Below are 12,587 nucleotides of genomic sequence, written 5' to 3'. Positions count from 1 at the left end.
AACTTAAAGAAAGTCATTTTTTGAAAATGAATTTTTTTCCTTTTTAAATCAACTACTTTACACAATATTCTACATTTCGCACACCACTGTATCATATTTTATATATATAAAAATGTTCACTTAACTACATGCAATTCTAAATGTACGTTATTTCATAAATCTTTTTTTTTCACCGAAGTACATGCAGATGTACAGGTATGCTGTTCATAATCTTTTTAACTAAACAACATGCAAATCTACTGGTCTAAATACATGAGCAAGAACACAAGTGCTTGCACACACACACACACACATACACACACACACACACACATACACACACACACACACCTACATATGCTTGCATGTTTGATGCACATACGCACAGTGGGCTATAAAATACAGCATGTAAATCTACAAGCATATGTAACCACACACACAAAGTTCAATCCTACCAGCCAGAAAAAAAAGCATAAACTTATACACAACCAAATTCAGAATCAGACAATTATCACTGAAAGTCCTCTTTGGTCAAAGCCATTCACAACGCAGGGGTATCTACCATTTCACATCCAAAGGAAGCAATTAATACACACACACACACACACACACACACACACACACACACAATTTCACAACATGACATCAAACATTCTACAAGATAGCCAGTCATATAGTTGATTCAAATAATATGTACACACATTTCTTTCTTTTTATCACATAATTCAATTTTACGCCCACACACACACACACACACAAACCCTCATCCATTGTTAAGTGAAAAATCCATATAAGCAAAACAAACCAGTGAATGGACACACACACACAAAAAAAAAGGGGTAAAAAAAAAAAAGAAAAAAAAAAAGAATTTACTGCACTGATTAATCAAACCAAAACAGAAAACAAACACCATGCAACGACTCTGCTTATCCAGTCATCAACGCTTCCAGTTAAAAAGTTTAAAGTCGCATCGCCTTTTCACGGCCACTCAGGCAGTGCATTTGTAACCACTTTTGTGTCCAGGAGCTAGTTGCATTGCTCAGACGTTAGAGCCTGGTATAGTCGTAACCCGCTACTAACTGTGTGTAGTTTGGAACTGACCAATGGCGTAGTTCAGTCAACGTAGGCATTTAGTCACGTGTAACTGTCAAAAAGTTAGAACCAAGCAATGCAACTGGCTCCAGGGCTCAGCATAGGAAGGCAAGGCCACAATCCTCTCCTTTCGACATTTCAACCTTTCCCAACCAACGTCAGGTACCCATTCACACCTGGGGTGTGTGAAGAAAATAAAAAATTAAGTGCCTTTCCCCAAGGACACAATATCATGCTGAAACGGGGCCTGGAACCCTGATGACAATGAATCGACACAAAACCAAATTCAACAAATTCAGTCCTCACATACCCTGCGCGTGTTGGGACTAAAAGTCCCCCCAGGATCAACAACATCCAACAACAACAAACAAAAAAAACAAAAACAAAAAAAGAAAAAAGGCAGGGGGAGGGAAACAGCACAGCGAACATATTCCTGGACATCAAAATATATACATGGATATATACACATGTAGGCAAACAAATAAGCGTCAAATGTGCATAATATACACATATAATTTCACTGAGGCTATAAAATTCAAACTCTCCCCCCTCTCTCTCTCTCAGGCTACGCATGCACGTACGCACACACGAATCTGGCACCAAATAAAACAACTGTTTTTCCGCTTCAGCTTAACAAAAATCAGCAAAGAGTTAAACAACAAAGAAACGTGGACAAAAGTCAGAAAACATTTCAAACACTCCAATAGTGCCAACTTTAAGTTCATGTGGAGCTTTTCCATCAATATCAACAGATGCCAAGCAGGAATGATATATATTATCAAACAAGGGGAAAAAAAAACAAAGTAGAAACCGAAACAAAAACAAAAATATAAGAAACATGTTAACCGACTACAGACTATAAAGCACAGTTTTCTATAGTCTGTAAACCATATCAGCTTTTCTTCTTTTTTTTTTCTTTTTTTTTTCTTTCTTTCATGTTTCCTTTGCATCTTATCACAATAGACAGGAATTTACTGTACAACTTTTTCTATATCTACTGTTATTACCACTTCTTTTTTTTTTTTTTTTTTTTTTTGGTTAACCCATTGACTGCCAGGAAAAAAAACAAACAGTAGAAAGTGATGTTTCTTCTTCTTCTTCTTCTTCTTCTTCTGCGTTCGTGGGCTCCAACTCCCACGTTCACTTGTATGCACATGAGTGGGCTTTTACGTGTATGACCATTTTTACCCTGCCATGCATGCAGCCATACTCCGCTTTCGGGGGCGTGCATGCTGGGTATGTTCTTGTTTCCATAACCCACCAAACTCTGACATGGATTACAGGATCTTTAATATACGCATTTGATCTTCTGCTTGCATATAGACACGTAGGGGGTTCAGGCACTAGCAGGTCTGCACATATTTTTATCTGGGAGATCATAAAAATCTCCACCCTTTACCCACCAGGCGCCGTTACCAAGATTCGAACCCGGGACCCTCAGACTGAAAGTGCAACGCTTTAACCACTCGGCTCTTGCACCCATCTGAAAGTGATGTTTCAAGTCATAACAATATCTAAAACAGTCAGCCCCCAAACTGAGAAAAATTTAATGGTCTACATACATAGCACTCTTATGTGTAAATTTTCAGCCTTCCACAGTTATTTTCCTTGCTTCAGTGATGTCATAAGTGGCGTCACTATGCCCATTAATGTTTTTGGGCTTGGCAGTCAAGAGGTTAAAGCAGATACGGTGTAGCAAACATATGGTGAACAGATCAGCCCTCATGCTTTGAAGCTTCCTAGAAACTGAAGCTAACCCATTCATTAATCAACTACTTCTACTACAACTACAAACAAGGCTGGGAACTACTTCTACCCCACCATTTACTCGGCACCCATACTCAGTTTTCAAAAGAAGGATCCTGAACAGCTGAAGCAGTTCAAAAGAAAATCTTGCTAATCTGCTTTCTCCAAAACCTGGAAATCTGGATCAACCAAGAACACTTGCACCCCTACTTAAACATACATACATGTGCCACAATTTCTACAGAGTTCACAAAAAGTTGAAGAGTACTTCAGGAACTTGCAGTTTTCTTCCTGGGGCATCGTGGTAAAATGATGCTGAATTTTCTGGCAGACAGCTAGTGTATGCAGACCACTAGCGTAAAGAGCATCACTCACAACCAGCGATGCTTTCTTGCATGTGCACTTTTCTTTTTCTTTTTTTTCTTCTTCTTCTTTTCTTTTTGTTTTAACAATGAAATACTACAGCTTTCGTTTCTAAACCAGTGAATAACACCGTTCACTTCTGGCCAAAGCATCCATTCTTAAAACGCTGGGAACTACCTCTACCCCACCATTTACTAAGCACCCATACTCAGTTTTCAAAAGAAGGATCCTGAATGGCTGAAGCAGTCCAAAAGAAAATCTTGCCAATCTGCAGGCTTTTTATAAAAAAAAAAAAAAAAAACAAAAAAAAAACAACAAAAGTGTATGCAGGGCACTAGTGTAAAGAGCATCACTTATAACCAGCGGTGCTTTCTTGCATGCGCACCTTCTTTTTTTTCTTTCTTCTTTTTGTTTTAACAATGAAATACTACAGCTATATATATATATATATATATATATATATATATATAAACTAATGAATAACACAAAATGTACACTTCTGGCCGAAATATCCATTTTTCATGCTGTTAACGGTGCATGTGCACCTAAAACAGCTGTGTGTACTCATATTCAACATGAGGCAAGAGGTGAACCATAGTTATACAGCCTGCATAGTTTAAATTCATTTCCTTATATATATGAAGGGGTTCTTAATTTTCTGTCACATCTGTATTTGCACACAGCTGCTTTAACAGAGCAGTCCATAACTTTTTGTGACATCTGTATTTGCACACACCTGCTTTAGCAGAGCGGTTCGTAACTTTGCGTGATGTCTGTATTTCATTTTTTTGTACTGACTTAACTTTAAGCCACAACACCAAACTTGGAAAGGGGGGGTGTTGGGGGGGGGGGATATGGGGAGGGGGGGGGAGGGGGGAGAGATGACACCACACAGAAGGTGTATGCCTGATCTATGTATACACAGAAGCACCATTCAGGCTGCACCTATACGAACTCTAACTAACTGATATGGTCTGTCCAATATGTACGTTACATCATGTTTGCAAAAATGTGTCACCGCTACGGTTACTTTTGTGTGTGAGCACAATCTATTTATCACAACAGGCTGAAAGCTCTTTGGTCCAATGTTTTGTTTTCCAGTTCCACAACACATGAAGATCAATCAATTCATAATCAACTATCACTTATCTTATTCTTTTTTTTCTTTTTTTTCTGAGCACCAGAAAATGGTGGTAAAGCTACAACAATCCTGTCTCATGATTTAAAGTTTTATAGCAGTTATATGTACAGCAGTTATATGTACAGCAGCTGTGCCTGAATTTCAACCACAAAGATAATATCTGAATGAATTTCAAAGATAATATTCACACAGATTTACTGCATGAAATACACAATGAGTGTCAACAAACCATCAATAATTAAACTGGGAAAACTTTCATTTCATGAGGAAAAGAAACAACCACCAAAAAGTCTTTTGAAAAATAAATAATATAAAACAAATAAATAAAAACCACTACTGGAAAAGAACAAAACAGAAAATATCCTTGTCAAAGTATTTTGTTTCGTTCTTTTTTTTTTTTCTTTTTCTTTTTTTTGTTGTTGTTGTTGTTGTTATTTTTCCACCATCACATTTTGTGAGTATTTTTCTGCAAAACAATTCTTCAAACAAAAATGTTTTCGCTGTCTTTAAACTTGTGACAAAAAATAATCAAGATAGTCTGGTTTTCATCTTAATTAACAGGATATTTGATTTGATAATTTGATTGTTCAATTAACAGCAAGTCATCTGATTCGTTAAAAAAAAAAGAAAATGAAAAAAAAGAGATTAATAACATTACTCTAAAATAATAGATATGCATAAAAACAAATATGTTCAGGAAAGCATTTGTGCATTTATTTCTTTGTTTATTTGGATTTTTTTGTGTGTGAAATATCAATAGTTATAAAAACAAATACTGTTCCAAAATTTAAAGCATGATGTATAAAAGAATAAGAATGTTGTTTAACGCTTTTTTTCCCTTTTTTTTATATTTTTTTTTTTTTACATATATCAAAATATTGAAGCAAGTATCCCCCCCCACCCCTACCCCCCAATACAGAAAAAAATTTAAATAAAAAAGTTTGGTAAAAGATAAAAGAAATGAATGAATCATTTTCATGCAGCGCATGATCCTTCACAATCCAAATTCGACATGCCGTTTTACATACCACACTGTACAAAAAGTCCATGGACTAAGCGTGGCCGTTCTCTGCAGCAGCGGAAGGAGAACCCGAGGCGTCGTACTGTGACGCCAGAGTCTCCAGCGCCTCCACCACCTCCCCTTTCTCCAGGGTCGTCAGCGTCCCCACGATGCTCTCCTTGGTGACCTGCGCCGGGTCAACCCGACGCATCCACTCCTTCAGGCATCCCATGATCCTGTTGGGCACAGTTGCCTCCTCCTCCACCTTGTGCTCGATGACTGTGGAGGCGAAGCCCGGCTCGGGCCACCCAGGCAGCTGCAGGATGAACCGCTTCCACTCCTCGCCCAGGTGGTTGCTCAGGTAAAAGCAAACTTGACCTGTAAATTAATGACATCGTCCACAGAGGTGAGGACACATGCTTTACTTGTAATGGCATCATCCACACAAGTAAGGACGCTCTAACTGTAATGACATCATCCAGGGTAAGGGCGCACTTTACCTGTACATTAATGACTTCATCCACACAGGCGAGGACACACGCTTTACCTGTAATGACATCATCCACACAACTAGGGCATTCAAACTGTAATGACATCATCCACACAGGTAAGGGCGCACTTTACCTGTAAATCAATGACATCATCCACACAGGTAAGGGCACACTTTACCTGTAAACCAATGACATCATCCACACAGGTAAGGGCACACTTTACCTGTAAATCAATGACATCATCCACACAGGTAAGGGCACACTTTACCTGTAAATTAATGACATCATCCACACAGGTAAGGGCACACTTTACCTGTAAATCAATGACATCATCCACACAGGTAAGGGCACACTTTACCTGTAAATCAATGACATCATCCACACAGATAAGGGCGCACTTTACCTGTAAACCAATGACATCATCCACACAGGTAAGGGCACACTTTACCTGTAAACCAATGACATCATCCACACAGGTAAGGGCACACTTTACCTGTAAATCAATGACATCATCCACACAGGTAAGGGCACACTTTACCTGTAAATCAATGACATCATCCACACAGATAAGGGCACACTTTACCTGTAAACCAATGACATCATCCACACAGGTAAGGGCACACTTTACCTGTAAACCAATGACATCATCCACACAGATAAGGGCACACTTTACCTGTAAATCAATGACATCATCCACACAGGTAAGGGCACACTTTACCTGTAAATCAATGACATCATCCACACAGGTAAGGGCACACTTTACCTGTAAATCAATGACATCATCCACACAGGTAAGGGCACACTTTACCTGTAAACCAATGACATCATCCACACAGGTAAGGGCGCACTTTACCTGTAAATCAATGACATCATCCACACAGGTAAGGACACACTTTACCTGTAAATCAATGACATCATCCACACAGGTAAGGGCACACTTTACCTGTAAATCAATGACATCATCCACACAGGTAAGGGCGCACTTTACCTGTAAATCAATGACATCATCCACACAGGTAAGGACACACTTTACCTGTAAATCAATGACATTATCCACACAGATAAGGACACACTTTACCTGTAAATGAATGACATCATCCACACAGGTAAGGGTGCACTTTACCTGTAATTCAATGACATCATCCACACAGGTAAGGGCACACTTTACCTGTAAATCAATGACATCATCCACACAGGTAAGGGCGCACTTTACCTGTAAATCAATGACATCATCCACACAGGTAAGGGCACACTTTACCTGTAAATCAATGACATCATCCACACAGGTAAGGGCGCACTTTACCTGTAAATCAATGACATCATCCACACAGGTAAGGGCACACTTTACCTGTAAATCAATGACATCATCCACACAGGTAAGGGCACACTTTACCTGTAAATCAATGACATCATCCACACAGGTAAGGGCACACTTTACCTGTAAATCAATGACATCATCCACACAGGTAAGGGCACACTTTACCTGTAAATCAATGACATCATCCACACAGATAAGGGCACACTTTACCTGTAAACCAATGACATCATCCACACAGGTAAGGGCACACTTTACCTGTAAATCAATGACATCATCCACACAGGTAAGGGCACACTTTACCTGTAAATCAATGACATCATCCACACAGGTAAGGGCACACTTTACCTGTAAATCAATGACATCATCCACACAGGTAAGGGCACACTTTACCTGTAAATCAATGACATCATCCACACAGGTAAGGGCACACTTTACCTGTAAATGAATGACATCATCCACATAGGTAAGGGCGCACTTTACCTGTAAATCAATGACATCATCCACACAGGTAAGGACACACTTTACCTGTAAATTAATGACATCATCCACACAGGTAAGGGCACACTTTACCTGTAAATCAATGACATCATCCACACAGGTAAGGACACACTTTACCTGTAAATTAATGACATCATCCACACAGGTAAGGGCACACTTTACCTGTAAATCAATGACATCATCCACACAGGTAAGGGCACACTTTACCTGTAAATCAATGACATCATCCACACAGGTAAGGGCACACTTTACCTGTAAATCAATGACATCATCCACACAGGTAAGGGCACACTTTACCTGTAAATCAATGACATCATCCACACAGGTAAGGTCACACTTTACCTGTAAATCAATGACATCATCCATACAGGTAAGACAGGTAAGGGCACACTTTACCTGTAAATCAATGACATCATCCACACAGGTAAGGGCACACTTTACCTGTAAATGAATGACATCATCCACATAGGTAAGGGCGCACTTTACCTGTAAATTAATGACATCATTCACACAGGTAAGGGCACACTTTACCTGTAAATCAATGACATCATCCACATAGGTAAGGGCACACTTTACCTGTAAATCAATGACATCATCCATACAGGTAAGACAGGTAAGGGCACACTTTACCTGTAAATCAATGACATCATCCACACAGGTAAGGTCACACTTTACCTGTAAATCAATGACATCATCCATACAGGTAAGACAGGTAAGGGCACACTTTACCTGTAAATCAATGACATCATCCACACAGGTAAGGGCACACTTTACCTGTAAATTAATGACATCATCCACATAGGTAAGGGCGCACTTTACCTGTAAATGAATGACATCATCCACATAGGTAAGGGCACACTTTACCTGTAAATTAATGACATCATCCACATAGGTAAGGGCGCACTTTACCTGTAAATCAATGACATCATCCACATAGGTAAGGGCACACTTTACCTGTAAATCAATGACATCATCCACACAGGTAAGGGCACACTTTACCTGTAAATGAATGACATCATCCACATAGGTAAGGTCACACTTTACCTGTAAATCAATGACATCATCCACACAGGTAAGGGCGCACTTTACCTGTAAATTAATGACATCATTCACACAGGTAAGGGCACACTTTACCTGTAAACCAATGACATCATCCACACAGGTAAGGGCGCACTTTACCTGTAAATCAATGACATCATCCACACAGGTAAGGGCACACTTTACCTGTAAATCAATGACATCATCCACACAGGTAAGGGCACACTTTACCTGTAAATGAATGACATCATTCACACAGGTAAGGGCACACTTTACCTGTAAATCAATGACATCATCCACACAGGTAAGGACACACTTTACCTGTAAATCAATGACATCATCCACACAGGTAAGGGCACACTTTACCTGTAAATTAATGACATCATCCACATAGGTAAGGGCACACTTTACCTGTAAATCAATGACATCATCCACACAGGTCAGCCAAACACCCGCAACTGCTTTTCAGTGCTCACATACCCGTAGATGCAGACACACATGCACAGGTGAACAAATCTCTGTGCTATGCTGTGCTGTGCTGTGTACTGCTGTAGCATGGTGTGGAATGGTGTGTGTGTGTGTGTGTGTGTGTGTGTGTGTGTGTGTGTGTGTGTGTGTGTGTGTGTGTGTGACACTGGGAGTGTATCTTTTAGAAGGAGGGAGGGGAAGTGTTGTATTTGTGGAGTGGTGTGGTGTGGTGTGGTGTGGTGTGGTCTCAACGAGTTGTGGTATCGTGTACATGTGTGTGATGGGTAATGTATACATGTGCATGCACATTTGTGTTGTGGTGCTGTGCGTATATGTGTGAATACCTGTGTGACTGGGAGTGTACATGTTTTAGGGAGGGAGGGGTGTATTTGCCTTGTGGTGTTGCGTAATGTGGTGCAGTCATGTCTTTTTCTGGCGTTGTGTTGTGCATGCGCAAGTGTGAGGAAAAAGAGACTGTGTACAACTCTTGCGCTCCAACATGCACCATGTTACACATGCGACATACACGTGCGTCTACACACACAGGTCCTGTCCAACGCCAACCGCCAGTTAACCTCTTGACTGCGTTGTTGATGTACGGCATACGTCATGAACTGTCACTCACCAATGCTGTGCTGATGTGCGACGTACATCATGATACATTGTTTTCAGTATATGGCCTCGCACTGCAGAAAACACAGGCTGCTAACCATTAAATTAGCTCCCTTGAGAGCACTTTCTTTCCTGAGTACCCTAAGCTAAAATTATTCAGCTGATTATGAAATTTATGGCAAAAGTTTTGCAAGTTTTTACGAAGCTCAAGTTGTGTTTGCAAAGCCATGGCTGCACGGAAACAAACCCTAACACTTGAACAAGTATTGGAAGAAATCTTTCAAGATGCAAACAGTAGAGATGAAGATTTTGGACCGAATGAGATAGAACTGTGTGAAGATGATGTCGATGTCCACAATAAAAAAAAGTGGGGGGGGCGGGGGGGGGGGGGGGGGGGGGGCTGCACAACGATACTGAAGAAGCAGCTAAGCTGATTCAAGATGCAGATGGGTGTTCACGAGGTTTGTCAGTTTATTATATGTTTCTCTTTGTTGTAACAATAAATATAACTGCATTGTGTGTGTTTCTGAATGCGTTAGGCATTGTAAGTAGCTTCATCAGTCACTGATCAGTGCATGTGTGAGAGAGACAGTCACTGTGTGTGACTGACACTGTGCGAGGAGGCATGGCTCGCTGGCTGGCTCATTGTTGACGTCAGCGTGTGTGTTGGTTTCCCTTTCAGTGTATAGTATTCGATCCCGAGTGTGTATTGGTTTCCTGGTCAGGCATCTGCTTTGTAGATGTGGTGTAGCGTATATGGATTTGTCCGAACGCAGTGACGCCTCCTTGAGCTACTGAAACTGAAACTGTATTGGTTTGTTGTTGTTGTTGTTGGCGGTGGTGGTGGTGGTGGTGGTATTGGTGGTGGTGGGGTGTGTGTGTGTGTGTGTGTGTGTGTGTGTGTGTGTGTGTGTGTGTGTGTGAGGTGGGGGGAAGGGGAAGGAGGAGATGATGCTCACAAAACTGAAATCAGAGAATGATATACAGAATTGTATGCCTAAATTACTTTGTAAATGCAACACTTGTAGAAAAGTGTGTGTGTGAATGTGTGTGTGTGTGTGTGTGTGTGTGTGTGTGTGTGTGGAGAAGCTGTACTAGCAGCGAAGGGGTTAACAGCGTGGCACTCACTGTCAATGAACTGCAGTGTCCAGGTCTGGCCGAGCAGCTGCTGAGCAGCATCCATGTTTATCCCTGTAGATCCCCTCGTCCCTCCATTCCTCATTCCCCTTGTCACTCCATTCCCCAGTCCAGATCTGAAATTTCAACACATGATCATCACCACCACAGATTTATAAACCGTTAAAAACGAGATATTTATCCACCTAAGAACATCTTTCCAACGGTTTTGCTTGTGAGTTTCTTCCATTAGTTGTAATATGTATTTATGTATTATTAGTAGTAGTAGTAGTAGTACCTTTTTTTTCATATTATAATTATTATTTATTTATTTATCTATTTATGTATTTATTTACTTATTTATGTACGTTTATTTATTATTTATTCACCTTTTTTTTCTTCTTTTTTTTTCTCAAGGCCTGACTAAGCGTGTTGGGCTACACTGCTGGTCAGGCATCTGCTTGGCAGATGTGGTGTAGCGTATATGGATTTGTCCGAACGCAGTGACGCCTCCTTGAGCTACTGAAACTGAAACTGAAACTGTAATATGAGATGTTCTTTAAAATATCATAATTGGTACAGTCTTAGAATGTTTTTTTTTTGTTTTTTATTATTCTTTCCCCACACACTCTTGACTCCTGTGTGCATTAGACGAAGCAAAGTTTGTATTTCAGCGATGATGAATGACGACTGTGGAGACGCCTGTGCTGTTACTGGTGGTCCATCTGGGTTGGGGACTACTCGACAAGGCTGTACTCTCACAATACATCAACCAGGCTAAGAGATACAGATACCTGCAGAGTTGGTCAGGACTGATGTGTGATTTTTTTTTTTTTTTTTTTTTTTTTATCTTATTTATTATTTTCTTTTTTTTTTCTTTCTTTTTTTTTAACGCTTATAGTTGACTTCATCAAGTTTTTGTGCCTTATAATCATTATTATTAGTAGTAGCAGTTCTTTTTTATGTATTTATCTATTATTTATTTATTTTATTTTATTATTTATTTATTTATTTATTCATTTAAATTTTTTTGTTTGTGTTTTTTGTTGTTGTTGTTGTTGTTTTCTCAAGGCCTGACTAAGCGCGTTGGGTTACGCTGCTGGTCAGGCATCTGCTTGGCAGATGTGGTGTAGCGTATATGGATTTGTCCGAACGCAGTGACACCTCCTTGAGCAACTGATACTGATACTGATACTGATGTGTGAGCAACGCAGCAAGAGACGCACCTGTGATGTGGATAACCCTTGACTGTGTGGTCCCAGTCTTCCCATCTGAGCCCACAATGGCCCAACACTCGGCTTATATCACAAATTGACATAAGTTTACATTTGGGCCAACAGCAAAGTGACAGCTGTATTATCAATGGTTTCTCCAGTCAATGGGAAATCATTTACAGTTTAGTCTTTTGTGAAGGACTATGACTCTCAAACTAGGAGGCAAAATTGCACTGCTGCAGCCTTGTGGGCTGGTTGGCCTTTGGGAATCATCCCAACACCAACTGTCCTAAAACCCTCTTGGCCGAGAGAGTGGGGATGTAACTTGGGCAAGACACTCTCCACTATAATCAAATTCTAGCCCAAATAGTCGGAACAGCAGTTGCCTCCTCTGCTGACAGGACTGACTATCAATGATATATATATGCCTCAACAACGTGGGAGCCAGCCATGGGCCAGAAAATGACACATGTGATGGAGAACAAACCTACATCCTCCCAATCATCACTCT

At 40.3% G+C, this 12,587-nt stretch overlaps 1 protein-coding gene across 3 annotated transcripts in view; it reads right to left on the bottom strand.

Moving 5' to 3' along the window:
• Nucleotides 1-3,823: 3,823 nt before the first annotated feature.
• LOC143302081 (uncharacterized) overlaps nucleotides 3,824-12,587 on the bottom strand; it is a 32,043-nt gene continuing 23,279 nt past the window's right edge. For all 3 annotated transcript variants that reach the window (XM_076616593.1, XM_076616592.1, XM_076616595.1), the window contains exons 6-7: nucleotides 10,875-10,999; nucleotides 3,824-5,699 (exon numbers count right to left, since the gene is read on the bottom strand). In XM_076616593.1, the coding sequence (XP_076472708.1) occupies nucleotides 5,374-5,699; nucleotides 10,875-10,999 (451 nt within the window). In that variant the 3' untranslated portion in view covers nucleotides 3,824-5,373. The remainder of the gene's footprint in view (nucleotides 5,700-10,874; nucleotides 11,000-12,587) is intronic.

This window comes from Babylonia areolata, chromosome 28 (genome assembly GCF_041734735.1).
Source record: "Babylonia areolata isolate BAREFJ2019XMU chromosome 28, ASM4173473v1, whole genome shotgun sequence".
NCBI classification, from domain to species: domain Eukaryota; kingdom Metazoa; phylum Mollusca; class Gastropoda; order Neogastropoda; family Buccinidae; genus Babylonia; species Babylonia areolata.
Note: the sequence above shows the minus strand (reverse complement) of the source record. Positions and strands in the feature narration are given on the sequence as shown.